The sequence below is a fragment of the Sarcophilus harrisii genome, chromosome 5, assembly GCF_902635505.1.
Source record: "Sarcophilus harrisii chromosome 5, mSarHar1.11, whole genome shotgun sequence".
Lineage (NCBI taxonomy): Eukaryota > Metazoa > Chordata > Mammalia > Dasyuromorphia > Dasyuridae > Sarcophilus > Sarcophilus harrisii.
In genome coordinates this window covers 93437388-93452971 of record NC_045430.1, presented here as the reverse complement: position 1 = coordinate 93452971, position 15584 = coordinate 93437388, and the positions used below count along the sequence as shown (strand labels likewise).

The following is a 15584-nucleotide window of genomic DNA, read 5'->3' as shown; positions in this document are numbered from 1 at the left end:
GGACTATGAGAAGAAGATATATCCAGTACTTGAAAAAATGGCCAGTTAGGCCATGGGGGAAGGGAGAAGAGGAGGAGATAATCAGGTCTCTGTGAATGCTGGAAGATAAGAGGAGCAGGAGCAGAAGAGAAGAACAACAATTTGTTGATTAGGAAAGGCCTCATAAAATCTGGTTATCAAGCACTCACTTCCCAGGGATTGTGATAGACATCAAAAGAGATGATGATTGTAAAGCACTCAGCTCAGTACCCTGTACATGACAGAGTTAAATGCTCATTTCCTTCCTTCTCCATCCCTAAAAAGGTCAAACTGAAGAGCTATTTGAGTGGAGAATCTTTTATAGCAAATTAATGCAAAGCCTCAAGCTATAATAAGGGTTAATCAAAGAACTGGACTGAACCCTGAAAACCAAGTATCTCAAGAGAGAAGCAATGGGAAGAATGGCTGGGAAAGATGTTTTAGAGTAGGGTTAGGGTTAAGGCTCACCTGCAAGAACTCCTCCAGCCCAAGTTTGGTGAATTCATATTGAAGGTGGACTCGGAAATTCATATCTTCCACCGAATGTACCACAATATTGATGAATTGCATGCAGGCCACCTGGAGAAGGGGGAAAAGAAACCAAGCAAGGAAAAAACTCAGAGAAACAAAGCAGTGAGGAGAGAATCCAAGAAGCAGAGGAGGCAGCACAAAATTATTTTATCATTCATGTTAATTTAGTTTTAACATGTTGTAATCACAGAGACCATTTTTCCTCATCTGTGTAAATAAAATCCCAGGGTTGTGAGAACCAAATGAGAACATTTGCAAAGCACTTTACAATGTTTAGAAAACCAAATAAATGCCAGCTGTCACTGTCCCATCAGAAGGGAAATACCCTGGTCACGGGACATATCCCCTAAGAGCTACTGTACTGCTTTCTTCAGAGAGGAATGTAATGTGGCCAAGTCCAGTCTCTCCTCAATCATTTTATCAAGGAAAGCTTCCCGGAGACAAGAGATGCAGAAAAGGAGACTCAAGGGATGGGCAGGGGTTATAGAGCAGAAGAGATTCTTTCAAGTTAAGTAAAAGGAAAACTAGTGAGGGAGGACTTGAGAAATGGAATATTGAGAAATATTGATGGGATTAGTAGGCTTAAAGAATGAAAGAAAGGATGTGAGGAGGATAGAAGTCAAAACTGTGGAGAAGGTAACTACACCAATGGCAGTTAACTTCAAAGGAGGAGCAGTTGGTGAGTGATGGCAGCAGAAAAACAACAGGGAACAAGAAGTTTCATAATTGTTCCTCTGGGGGTCATCGAGTTTGGAACTATGAGAGAAGATGTAACCAGTACTGGGAAAAATGGCCAGGTAGGCCATGGGGCCTTGAAATGGGGCCCAAATACCCTCAACTGCACATATTATGGGAATTTGAGTCAGTGAATATTAATGAATGAGAAGGAAAGACGGAATCTAACTCTGATAAGATCAATATCACAGAGGACAAGGTTGCAAAAAATAGGAAGAGACAAAGCTGGGAGAGTTCAGCCATGTTATCCTCAGGATTTTGAAAGTATAATGGAGTAAGCAATCTCCAAGTACCCACTGAGGTCAAATTGTGTTGAGGACTAATCTAAGGAATTTATGAAATTGAAGTATTTATGAAAATGTTAGTCTCACCCTTTCCAAATGTTTATGGACCTATAGGAATATGCTATATACACATCTTCCTAAAAAACCTGGCTCTGCCTGACCCAAATTCAGGTCCTCACCATAAAGTCGATATTGCTGTCCTCATTCCGGAAGTATTCCATCAACTTCTCAAATCTGTAGAGCTCTTTGCATACCTGCATGGAACAAACACAGCTTCATCATACAGAAGCACCCACTGGTGCACCCAAGCACTAGTTACCTGGTTAAGGGAAACTGGCCCCAGAAACACTGACTGAAAGAGATTCTCTCTGAAATGGGCAATTCTGAGAGGAAAGAGTTTAGGTGATATAAAAGAAAACTGGATCAGGAAACCTGAAGTCAAAATGTTGGCTCTCTTACTTCATCTTCCCTGGACATACAATGCTTTGATCTAGCTGTTCCAGGGCAGCTCAGGTCATCTGGTCATGAGCTTTTCTGGCAAGGCCTTTCTTCCCTCTCTTCCCTACTCAAGGATAAAGTCCATTTTTGAGGTGGCAGCAGACACTTATACAAAAACTCAAAAAAGTAAAAAAAAAAAAAAGTCAAATTAACCCTAGACTATAAAGGGTAATGCTCAGCTAGTCTCTCACTTCCACCATCCCAGTTACTTTTCCCTCTCCCACAGGCAGAAGCTGACCTCTTTAAAGTTGTCAAAGGCAGCAAGGATGATTTCATGGCCTCCCCTCACCAAGCATACAGCAGCTAGCAGCTCCAAAACAAGGGCTTTAGTCCTGGGGACAAGAAAAAGACATGCACAGGTCCTAACTACCTCTGGACTTCTCCACAAAGGCACATTTTAACCACTGATCATTCAGAACAGGGGAACCCAGAAATAGTGGAAAGCAGCAGGCCAGGAGGGCCAGGTTTCTCACATTAAGCTACTGTAACTTAAGGGAAAATAGGCATTCCATTTTTCCCAAGCAAGGGAAAAATTGGTCTTTGGTGAGGTCTTTTACAGCCATAGAGAAGAGCTTCTTGTTAGGGACAGGACGTATACGTCTCTATAAGTTGGGGCTTGGCAAGGGCCCTTACCTGGGGTTCTTGTTGTTGAGACTGAGGGCAATCTCATTGACAGCATGAGGATGGGACATAACCAGGTTGAATCCATACTATAGGAAAAAAGAACAGAAAGATGAACAGACCACAAAGGGAACGCTCAGCCAGGAGCAAGGTAGAAAATGATTTTTGCTATTTTCCCTCCATTCTACACAAGGAAGGATATAAAGCTATAGCCAAATATAACATTTTATTAGGTAGGACAGGTATGGTTCACTGAGGGTATTCACAGAACTTTGGGTAGATCATACGTCTTGATACCAATACAGACCCCTTCCAAATGTCTAAGGAAGGAGAATTCAAAGAAGAATTTCAGTTTGATAAATGCTCCCCCATTAAGGCAAAGCTGGCTTATGGCCACACAGATCAAATAGGTCAGAGCTGCCTTTTTTTGTACCTGGTAGTTCATAATAGCCCTGAGGCAGAGGATACAGACATGGACATCATCCTTCTGGCTTACAAGGCGGGAGTTCTTCAGGGCCCTTCTCCCAGGAAGTGTGCTGTACCTGGGGAGGAGAGGCGGCTTTACAAAATAACAAAATTTAAAAGTTGGAGGGGACCTCAACCACTATATAGCAGTTCAACTCACATATAAAAGGAAACCTCAAATAAAATACACCTGATCAACAAGGAGAGGCCACTTGTCAGAAGACCATAAAGGATATGCAGGACACCCCTTCTGTCCCCTCCCCATATATAAAGGTACTCAATTCTACTTTATAGTTTTTATAGGAAGAAGTACTTCCTGTCATCAAGCCTATCTTTGTTCCTTTGCAATTTATACCTGGTGCCCTTGGTTGTACCCTCTGGAGCCAAGTGGAGTAAGACTAATCTTTAAACATTTAATGTTGAAGCTAACATTACTAGCAGATGATGCTCCAGGAACCTCAAACTACATCGATCACAACAGGCTAATCTTCTAGAATATTTGTGAGTGAGATTCTGAAGTAACCAACTCCTCTTCACTTTGCAATTTCTCCCTAACAGCTCACTATTCTAATTTCCAAACCTGGAGTCTAGGCCCAGCTAGATTACCAGCTATCAGTTCACAGGCCATCTTCATTCCTAAAGACTTTTTAACCAGCTATCTCTGAAGAATTAAAGTGCTGGAATTCCAAGACAACAAGGAATAATCCTATTTCTCAATTTACTACCTTCTCACTCCCAATGACTCACTCCCAATTAATCTAGTGAGATTAGCTTCCCAAGGAACCCACCATTACCACACATTCTATATAGCTTTAGGGTTTGAATCTCCTGCCTACCACCCCATGTCTGACATTCCATGAAAAAGAGAATTAAGCCCCAACTCGAGGTATCATCCCAGTAATTACACATCTGGCCTGTATTTTCTAGGTGTCTATACCTCTCATTATTAAGTCCTCAGACTCAAGGCCAGAAACTCAATATCTTGCAAGGTATTCCATAAAGGCAGCATATGTAGCATCTTTCAGGGAAAGACTCAGGAAGCCTGAGGGTATAGATGGAAAAATAGGATATGGAGAGCAATCCCCCCAAAAAACATAGCAGAGTGATATGGGCTTGAGATGGGCAGAGTCCAAAGAAAGGAAAAACAAGAAACCAAGAGAAGGAATTACTGGGCTAAGCTATTCTGTCTTTAGATAGGTCCTTTAAAACATCCCAGACATACAAGTATACATATGAGTATGTATGTGTGTGTCTCCTTAGCAACAAGGAGCAAAGGTCAGGACAGCAAAGACCAGCATACAGGCCGAGAGATAAATGTACTTTGGGAGAAAAGCCCCTCCAAAGAGGGAAGAAAAATCAAAGGGAAGGGGAGCAGGTAAAAAAAATAAGGCTGCTTAGACTCAAAGAAGCTTATGGAAAATAAAAAACATCGAGAAGTCAAAACAGAGAACAGAAGGAAGAACATGTGCTAGCAAGCGGAAGAAAAACCATATATACCAGACAGAAAAAGGGCCCTGAACTCCCAAATACATGTGGAAAAGGAACAGGAAAGATGACTTTCTCCCAGGGTAAGAGGGGTTATAAAACGATTTTTTAAAACAGTTTAAGGAAAGAAATTTTCCAAGGATAAAGTGAGAGGGGAGAAGACTTCCAGAAGAGGTGGGGGCACAGCCATAGGAACAAGTACTTACCCAAGACAAAACTGCTAGGCAGAACCAGGGGGACAGAGAGAGCACAAACCAGAGGACAGACTGTCAGGCAGAGGGAAAGAGAGCCGAGCCCTGGAAGCAGAGAGATGGAGAAAGAAAGGGGAAGGCCATGAGTGCTCATTGCCATCACCTTGGCTGGCTCACAGGGAAGAGGAGCAGGAGGAGGAGGAAAGCAGGCTGGCGCACACAGCAAGGCCGATACATACCGTAGCACAGACTGGCGGGCAGAGCGAGCAAGGCTACTGGCAAAGGGAGCGGACAGGGCACTGGGCTGCTGCTGCAGATCCTCGATGGACCTGCTCCAGGATCGCAGCTTCTCAAAAGCTCCTTCATCACTGCTTTCCAGACCCTCAAAATCAAACCTGGAGCACGAAAAGACACACCAGATACACATATGCACGCACATAGAGAAGAGGCTCAGATAAGGCTCCTGCAGACAGCTTCAATGATTTGCATCTCCTTAGCAACAAGGAGCAAAGGCCAGGACAGCAGAGAGCAGCATACAGACTGAGGGGAGCAAAGATAATTAGGACAAGGAGACAGCATTAAGGGGTACAAACAGCAGAGGTCAAATGTTGGCTCTGCTCATATCCCCATGGAACCGTAGGCATGTCATCCTACCTTTCTGAGCAAATAAGAGGGGTCCATTTCTGTTCTCAATCAAAAGCTATGACCCTTAGTGGGGAGTAGGAGCACCAGGGCTGACCCCGAGCCCATCCTTCTGGAAGATCTGGGAATCCAACTCTTCTGGCTGCTTCTGGTCACATGGCATGGCAAGTCGATGAGGGCACTACATGTCCACAGGGCCAGCTCAGAGCTGCTACTCACACTTCTGGGGATTAGAAATCCCCTAGGCAATCACAACTAATGGCTGAACTTGCTTCTATGTGGGAAAGAAGACCTTGGCTGGCAACATGGTCATCGTGAAGTGGTGTAGCAGATAGAATGCCAGCCAGGGGACAGGAAGACCCGAGGTCAAATCCAGCCTCTGATATTTTCTAGATGTATGACCCTGTCTGCCTCAGTTTTCTCATCTGTAAAATGAGCTGAAGGACATGAAGGACAAGAAGCATGAAGAGACACACTGGTGTCTCTGCCAAGGAAACCTAAATGGGGTCATGAAGAGTCAGACACGGCCCAAAAATGATTAAATAACAACAACAAATGATCACAATCTGGCCAACTTCCTCCCAACATGGAACCCAGAATCTAACCAGACAATGCCAATGTTAAACAAAAATTAGAGACTTCAGGGACTAAACATAGCAGTCTTCTAGAGACTGATGATCGGCAGATTAGGTCTAGATTTCTCCAAATACTGACCATGATCATAGGGGGAAAGGACAGCCACTAGCCTGAGAATTGCTGACAAGTGTTTTTTTTTGTTTGTTTGTTTTTAAAGAGTGAAGTTGAAGGAATAACGTAAGAAAAATGTTGGAATATACACCCCCTCCCATTGATCACACTTTTGGGGATAGATTGCATACAGAAAAAAAGGACTCTGTGAAAAGTAAAAGCCCAGGATTAAGTTGGCAAATGAAAAACTTTAAAGGTCACAACATCTCTCAGTCTCAGTTTCCTCATTAGTAAAATGGAGATATTATTAGTACCCAACTTATGAGATTAAATGAGATAATATATATAGCACTTTGCAAACTAAAAAAATACTATGAAAAATCCAGTTCATCATCATCTCATCATTTTTATTAGTGTTACCAGATATATTTTCACTTCTTGGGTGGGGTGTTCAATGTATATTCAATACTGTCTTCCATTCAGACTATGGGATTCAGACCCTTTTCTATCTGAACTATCTCTAAAAAGAATCTAGGGAGGAGGGAAAACCAAAAACTCTTCTGTCACAAAGTCTCCAGTCAGCTTCAAAGGAAAAATTCCTAATTATAAGCTTCATTTTCATCTCAAACAGAGGCATTTCTAATCCCTTCTAAAGCCTGTTTCAATGACCTCTGAAGTCAAATTGAACCCTCAATCACTTCAAGAGAAACAAAGATTGCTTACCTGTGTATATGTTTACTTCTCCAAATGTATATTCTATATTCTAATGTCCACAAGGAGTTTTAGGATCTCTGAATGGCTAGGAAAGAATTTCTCCAGTAATAGCATTTCTCCTCCCACTAAAAAACCCCCAAACTTAACCACAAAAACATTTCTCCATTCAGTCTACCGCTAGGCCCAGAAGTTACTTCCTTATTTAAGTCAAAGAAAGAAAGTGAGGGACAGGTGGCAATGGCTTTACTCTCTATTATTTTTTTCTCAACCCTAACCTTAATGCTGTACTCACATGACAGAACACTGTGCAAAAGACAGGTAATCGACCAGCACATCCAATCCTTTGTTCTCATCGCTCAAAAATTCTCGGACCCACCTGCAGACAGGAAATAGAGACAACTCAGCATTGTTCTTCATAAAGCTGGTGTACTGTGAGGGTGGAGTAGGGAACATCAGTTGATGGGGGGAACCCTGAAACTGTCCTCTGACTTTGGTGGGGAGAAACTGTGGTGTTCTTTTTCCAAAACAGCCAAATGATAAAGTTGACACTAGGATTCCAACAAGAAACTCTCCTTGAACTCTTGAGAAACTCTATTCTAAGAAAGACTCGACTCAGGGAATCAAGATAAAGTAGTTTCATTTTATTATCTTGGTGGGACTAGCTGTACCCTCTATTGAGCTTAAAATTAGTCCAAGACCACTCCTCATTAGCTTGAACTTTAGTGGTCTCATTCTACTGGAAATCTAGGCCTGGGAGCAGTAATTTTATTCAGTTGAAACTTCAATCTCAGATTTCCTATAAAAGAACACAATTTTAAACTCATAATTTGCACAGGTGCCTACTAGGATCCCTGTCCACTGTGAAGAGACACCTTTTTCTCAGTGTTAACACCTCTGTTTATCTCTTTACCAGGATTTCTTTCCTAGGACCCTTATCTCTCCTCTTCCAGGACCTTGCCACTGAGGAAGTCAGTCTCCTAGCAAAGCTGACTTCTGCAATGCCAATAAACTTCCTTTTTGCCAGTCTAATATTTCAGGTTTGTGAATCCTTCCATGTTGAACCTGCACCGACCAAAAGGGGATCCTCACACCTCAATTCTCTGCACTGCCACTAACCATCACAGTATTGTCACAGTAACAACAGTCAAGACCCTCTCAACCCTGGAGTCATGACACTGTTCTGAAAGACTGACCTTGAAACCAGTGAAGAAATCAGCCCCTTTCTCAGAAACCCTCACATCAGGGATGCCAAATTCAAAAAGAAACAGAGGCCACTAAAAAGATCCGGGTTGAGAGCATACCCACTTAGAAAACCACATATTTGCATTACCTATGTTCTATTATATTTTTATTTGTTTTGTTAAATATTTACAATTAAATTTTAATTTGGTTCAGGCCAATCTCAGGTTGGGAAACCTAGACTACTACTTTTTCCTGGCCAGGGGGGAACAAAAATAGAAAACTGAATTAAGGAATTAATTGCTATTAATCATAGCAATATAGAGTGATCTGTCAGGAGAAGAAGGGGTTTCTAAATTTATGATGGTTTTTAATAGCCCAAAGCCCTTAAAAGACAACCATCTTACTAGACAACTATTTTACTAATCCTAAGTCCTACTTAATATCCTGAAAATGGGAAAATATGTTCTTCCTATCTCTGAGCTCAGGACATGATACCTTAAAAGTCTAATTATGGCCACAAACTAATAACTTCCCATACTACTTTTTTCAATCCTAAAATATGGCATTAAGAGACATTACCTTGAAAGCTAAGAGTCTTGGACATACCTAAGCTGTGTGATACAATCACTTCTACATAGAGGACACATAAAGCTCTCTCATCTCTGGAGTTTTAAGTTAAATCAGGATGCATGTAACTTTCTGGCACCTCTGGCAGGACAATCTCTACCAAATGTCCTCTCCGGTGGGAAGGCTGGGGGTAGGAGAGATAGGTTGGACACCAGGTACCATGACGGCAAGCCACACCCTTCAAGCAGACTGGCCCAGAAAGCCAGTTCTGGTGGAGATTTGGCAGGAGTCTCAGGCTGAAGCTGACACTGGAGCTGCCTCAAGTTAGCTTCCTCTCCGGGGCCGACAGGCCTCCCATTTCCTGTCTGTCTGCTCTCCAGCTCCCCACCCCCATCTCATTTCCTGTCTGAATCCACATTGCTATTTTCAGGCCCTTAAAATGTTAAGGAAAGGTTAAAGGGCACCTAAGCAAGGCAGAAATACCAGTGCACACAATAAGCAAGGAACTAAGTAAAAGCTGCTCAGAAATGTCATTTTCTGTCCCTTGTGGTGTTCTCCTCAAGGCTTGAAGTGCTTTCTTGCAGCCCAACTCAGATGCTCCTCCTGTCACACTTTAATTCACTAGGTACTAAGAACCAGCTTTCTCTTCTTCCCATCTCTGAGCTTTGTTCTCTTGTCCTAGTTACTACCAGATCAACCTCACACTTTCTTAACTTAAGAGATACAAAAAAGATAAGATGGAGTCACAGGTCAGACTTCTGAAATGTAAAGTCAGGGAGAGAAAAGCGTGTCTTTAGACACTTCTCTGGCTATAAACCCTCCCAGGTCCTGTTCTTCCTAGGGACCTTCCATGGTATCTATGGTAAGATTTTGGATTTGAAGTCCAAAGTTTTATTTTGCATATAACTGAGTAATCAGTTCCTTCAACTGCTTTAGTTCTAATCCTAAAATGTTCTAAAGCTTGCTTGAATTTCATTTTGCCAAGTTTTTCTTAACTTCTTAGAATATTTCTTGGATTTCATCTTGGAAAATGGTTAATAAAAAGAACAATAATTTGACATGGTATCATTAAAGAATCATATTAGAGGATTCTAACATATATACTGACTCTCCCTCAAATACTCAGCTCCTTAACCTATTCACTTTCCTTGACCTGTTCCTCCATTCCTCCTCAACTATATACAAAGATGATCATGCCATTGATCATCACCCATAAATCCATCCATCACTTGTCATCACCTATAAATCTACCTCCTCCAAGTAACCTCTCCCTCTGCCTTCCTTTACATAGCCTACATTCTTTGTCTACTCTGGGATTTCCAATTCCTTGACCCCTCAATTCTCTCCCAACCCATCTCCTTTGCATGCACTTTCTCTTCCTTTCCCCATCTTGACCTCTTGGTGAATTCTATGCCGCCCTCCTCTCTTGAATTCCTTGCCCCCCTATCATTTCACTGATTATATTCAGAGTCAGCTCAGCCCTGGATTACTCCCACTAGTTGTTACCTTTGCTCCTACATGTGCTACTGAATGTAGGTGAAGAAAATCATATAACTATTCTGACTGGGTCCACTACAAATTTATCTTATATAGCTTCAACTGGGCCCTCACTGCTGCTAATAGAGTGTGTGTGTGTGTGTGTGTGTGTGTGTTATATAGTAATATAGTATAGTGTAATCCTAATATATCTCCCTTATCAACTCACTATCCCACTCTCACATTGCCACTACTGTAGTACAGGCCCTCATCACCTCACTCAACAACCAGCTGATGGATCAGTTTGCCTCAAGTCTCTCCTCACTCCAAACCAATCTCCATTCAGCTGCTCCATTAGGACAATCCAAATGATTGTCCTAAAAGCAGAAGTCTGATCATGTCCTTACTATCCTATTCAATAAGCTTTAGTGGCTACCTATCACCTTCAGGATCAAATATAAAATCCTCTGCTTAGCATTCAAAGCACTCTATAATTTAGCTCCCTTATATCTTTTCCAGTCTTTTTATATCTTACTCTCCACCAAATACTATTCTATTCAGTGACCCTGGCCTCCTGGCTTTCATGAAGATACTCCCATCTCTTAGCATCTTCTCAGGCTATCTCCCATACCTGGAAAGCTCTCTCTCCTCCACTCTAGACTACTGATTTCCCTGGCTTCCTAAAATCTTATTTTCTATAGGAAGCCTTCCCCAACTCCTCTTAATTCTAATGCCTTTCCTCTGTTAATTATTTATAGCTTGCTCTGTAGTTGATTGCATTTGTCTCCCACATTAGATCATAAACTCCTTGAAGGCAGGGATAATCTTTTATTGCTTTTTATACCCCTGGTCGTTTGCACAATGGTACACCATAAGCACTTAATAAATGTTTACAGATTGACTAATTAATCTATCATCACAAGAATCTTCTACATTTTGAGGTGGTTTCTTTTTAACTTTAATTCCTTCCTTCAGTTCTGTGAATCGTCCCTGGCAGGAGGAGGATTTGCATATCAAGTGTCTATGCTCAGCCTCTTTCTTAGAGCTTTCTCTGGCCAGAACAATGTTTCCTTCCCCCTCTCCTCTCCATCTTTCTCTTTTCCCCTCTCCTGCTTTACCCTACCCCAAGGCTATAAATACAATCATCAGTATAGAGGTGATAATTAAACCCATGTGAGTGAATGAAGTCACAAAGAGAAAGAAGAGTGGCAAGGCCTGAGGGGAAGGGGGGGGGGGGGGGGGAGACACTTACAGTTAGGGGGCATTTTGTGGATGATGATGATACAGTAAAAAAGATTGAGAAGGAACAGTCAGAACAGGTAGGAAGGAAATCAAGAGAGAGAGCAGTATTCTGAAAAGGAGAAACACTTACTTTGTGCTGGATATTCTATTAAATACTGAGAATAATACCAAAAGAAGTAAGCCAGTCTTGAAAAATAGTACTTTCTTATTTATATTCTTAAAGGAGAAGATAATATATCAAGAAGAACTAGAGTTAGAAAGGAGAAAGGAGATACACATAGCTACGTGATTTAGAAATGTCTGAGAATTGGAGTGACCGTCTGGTTCTGGGATAACATAAGATGAAATTTAACTTACAGGAGGTCAGAATCCTAAAAGCAGAGGGTCATGGTTAGGAAAAAGGAGAAGGCTCTAACATCAGAGCCTAGTGTCCTAGAGGCTCTAAGCCTATGGACCCTATGGTCCTTTCTACCTAGTACCAACAAATCCTGAGTCCAGAAGACATGCAGAGAATTCACATGGGGTCAAAAGCCATTCTGCTATAGTTATAGCTATAGCTTTCTAGTTAGAAAGGTTATTAGAAAGAAGAAATGGGAGTGGGGTGAAGGGCCAAAGGGCCACTTACTACTCTATGGCCTTTCCTTCTTGAGCATTTGACTGCAACAAGAATTTCCTAAGAACTACAAAAAGCCCAGGAAGAAATCTGGAATAATATAAACAGTGATAAGCTATTTAATTTTCTTTGCATTTGACAGGATGATCGTGGGGGGAAGAAGGGGGCTGAAATCTGTGAAAGTATCTGCATTGGTTCCAATGACTAGCTCCAATCAGGTACATCGACATCAAACCCCTTCTCTTTTCATTACTTGGATACTTCTTCCTACCTGACATAAAATTTGCCAAATTAAGATTTTAGGAAATCTAAAAGCTTGTTTTCAGTATTTGATTTGACAGTAAATTGGGCAGTAGCTACCAAGGACAGGAAGCTCTCTGGTGACATTTCCCATTACTGCTGTAGCTCTCCAGGTGTCCTGCCTGCTTCCCACCTTCCCTTGCCAAGAACTGTGGGCAAAGTCAGCCCAGACATATATGTAGTGTGGATAAATGAGTGGGTGGCTATCTGCCAACATTCAGCTTGGATAAAAGACAAAAAAGCATCTGACATCACTGGGCTTTGTTCTCTACTCTTTCCATTGCTACTCACAGGAAGTCAGGGAATACAGAACTGGCAATAGTCCTACTCTAGTCTCCCCTTGGGCCCCAAGTGTGCTTCTTCTCCCCACATAACTGAGGCTTGTTATAAATGCTAAGGATAATGAAAATGACTTTTTGGCTTTGTTGGAGGGCAAAGAAAATGAGCATTCAAAGAGGGAATGGGATGACTGTTCAGATAGGATAGTAATAATGTATAAAAGTGACAAGCAGGAAAATTTCCAAAGGAAGTGACCAGGATGATGGAAGGCCTCATAAGTAAGGATATCACGAAAAAAGTGGGGATGATAAAGCCCAGGAAAAATATGGTCTGGGGGGATGTGGAACATTTTACCTATTTGTCTTTAGCATTTTAAGAGCTATCATACAAAAAAGAGGATTAGACTTGTTCAACTTATCCCCAGAGGGAAGAACTAGTAGCTATAACAGATAGAAGTTGCAGAGGCACAAATTTCAGCTTCATATAATAGAAAACTTCCTAACAATTAAGAATTGTCCCAAATTGGAACCTTGGAAAGTAGGGAGCTCTCCCTTACTGAAGTTCTTCAAGTAGGAGGTCCAACATCCTTTAACTAAGGATGTTACAGAGGGATTCTACTCAGGTCAATGATCTCAGATCAAACGGACCCAAATGAGACTAAGAGTTTGCTCTTGGTCTCTTTTTTATCTATTTATCTTCAGGTCTACCTGTTAACTGGATATACAGCTTTCCCAGTCTAGTCTTTCCTTAGTCCTGACACAATAAAGCTGTGTACTTTTCCACTTCACTCTTACCTAACACAATCACTCTATGCATTCATTCTCAGTATTCTCTGGCTCCCTCACCTATCTTCTCATGGACTTAAGAACACCAAACTTAGTTCAGTGCCCCATTTCAGAGAGTTACCAGAACAGAGTTTGCAAACCAAAACCTATCCTCACTCTATATGAAGAATCTTTCTGGACCTGAAATTTAACCTCTCTTGAGGAGTCAAATGGGGAATCTACTTTCTCAGAATCCTCCTGGAGCACTCCTTAAGTTGCTAGTCCCAGAATAGCAAAGAACCAAGCCACAGCTTCTAGTTCAAGTGAAATGAACTTCTGAAGCTTCTCTGAATTTCCTTTGATTCAAGCCTTGCCTCCACCCCACAAGCTGTTAGTGTGGGAATATTTTTTAAACACAAAGCTCTAGGATGAAGACCACAGGAAAGGCTTCAGCTTGCCAGTATTATCTAGTCATCAGCTGGCAGAGTTAATGGGGAAAGAAGCCAGAAAAATGAACAGCCTGTAACCCTTAAGAAGTCCAGAGCAAAAAACCATGACAAAAATAGACTCATTCTTCCACGCAGAGGTCAAAGGAGTTCTACGTGACAATGACATTCATCTACTTGCAACAGTCAAAGCACTTAAATCAGTCCAACTTACCCAATGTAATTAGTCCGAAGAGAGATTTCTAACTCCCTCAGCACTTTGGTCGATTCTTGGACTCTCCTCCTGAACTTCTACAAACATCAAATTCTCAGTTATTCCCAAAGGACCCCACCCTAATTTTGTAGAACAAAAGCAATGCAGGAAGCACAACATTCTAGGACCACAGCTTAAAATGACTCTTAAAGTATCATGGCATATCAATTCTTCTCCTTTAGAGGCAGCTCAATCCCCACAATCCTACCCCCATTTCCAAATGAAAATATTCTTTTAACTGTACAAAATCACTAGGACCACAAAAACTAGAACCCAAAATTCTGCATACAAGATACATCACCTTTCGAGTCACACTGGGGTCCAGGAAGCTCTGTAGTTTCTGGATATAAGTGTGGGGAGGATTCTTCACCTGAAATCGCTCCTGCAGGGGCAGCACATAACAGAAATCGAGTGCTCAGAAGAGACTGACTTCAGTTTTCCCTGTGGGAATCAGTCCTCCCAACAGTACCTATATTTCCCATCTCTAGTCTTCTTCTCTTCTTGTACCATCTTTTTTCCAAAATATTTTCCCCTTCTCCATCAATATTCCCCTTCATGCAAAATATTCATGATATATCAGAAACCTCTGAAAGCCTTTTTCTTCTAATATTGAAGTGCCAAACTAAAAATGTTAAGACATTTGTCTTATTGCTTAAAGTATCCAGTATAGTTCTCTATACACATGGACTCAATACTGCTGATTGACTGACAAGAGAGTTTATATGAATTCCTAAAGTTTTCAAGACCAGCCAGAGATCTGAGGGACAGAGAAAAGTAGGGCTTCGTTTACAAAAATCTCGTCTCCTAAACCAGTCTGTCAGTCTTTTAAACCTCAAGTAGGAGCTTGGTCTTATTTTAAGGATACAAAGAAGAGTACATATGTCAGTATATCTCCTCTTTGCTTAGTTTCATATGATTGAATGATCGATCAATCTGTCTAAACTTTCCATACCACATCCCTGTTCAGTAGGTTACCCACTTTTTATAAGTCATTTATAAATCATTTGTTCCAAGTCACCTACAGGTAGTAAATACCAGAGTCAGAATTTGGATCCACATCTTCTGATTCTAAGTTAACATAATGCTTCCTCATATGTGTGGAAAAGTAATCCCAAATGACCACGAAGAAATAATACCTCCTAGAAAGCAATTACAAAATCATCTTCTCACACCATTTGGTGCTACTCAAATCCTTAACAATCTTGGATAAATTTGTATTCCCTCACTATGAAATGTGAAGAACTGGGAAAGAACAATGAAGATAATTAGCATTAGGGAAAAAAAAACCTATGAGAAACATGTAAAAGAACTGAACTTATTGGGACTGGAGAAAATAACATTGGAGAACAGCCATCTTTAGGAATGACAGGAATCATGATCAAATAAATATCCATATTTTCTCAGAGCTGAGCAGAAGCAATGGACTTTTAACCAAAGAAGAGTATTAGATGTCACAAAGAATTTCTGGACCTGGAAGATGCTAAGGGCAAGAGACTGACAGGGAATAAAGAATATTCCCTATATTGGAGAGGTTAATAAGACCTACTACAGGTCATGAATAATACTGCCTGGAGGCAGAGTAAAGGACAAA

The 15584-nt window shown here is 41.3% G+C and overlaps 1 protein-coding gene across 6 annotated transcripts in view; it reads right to left on the bottom strand.

Annotated features, from left to right (window-relative positions):
- FMNL3 (formin like 3) overlaps window positions 1–15584 on the bottom strand; it is a 77411-nt gene that overhangs the window by 12350 nt on the left and 49477 nt on the right. For 3 of the 6 annotated variants that reach the window (XM_031937939.1, XM_031937938.1, XM_031937937.1), the window contains exons 3-11: window positions 14295–14375; window positions 13955–14031; window positions 7164–7247; window positions 5068–5223; window positions 3121–3229; window positions 2700–2776; window positions 2305–2398; window positions 1748–1822; window positions 487–597 (exon numbers count right to left, since the gene is read on the bottom strand). In XM_031937939.1, coding sequence (XP_031793799.1) covers window positions 487–597; window positions 1748–1822; window positions 2305–2398; window positions 2700–2776; window positions 3121–3229; window positions 5068–5223; window positions 7164–7247; window positions 13955–14031; window positions 14295–14375 — 864 coding nt within the window. The remainder of the gene's footprint in view (window positions 1–486; window positions 598–1747; window positions 1823–2304; window positions 2399–2699; window positions 2777–3120; window positions 3230–5067; window positions 5224–7163; window positions 7248–13954; window positions 14032–14294; window positions 14376–15584) is intronic. The other 3 variants (XM_023504269.2, XM_023504270.2, XM_031937940.1) reach the window with 2 other exon arrangements.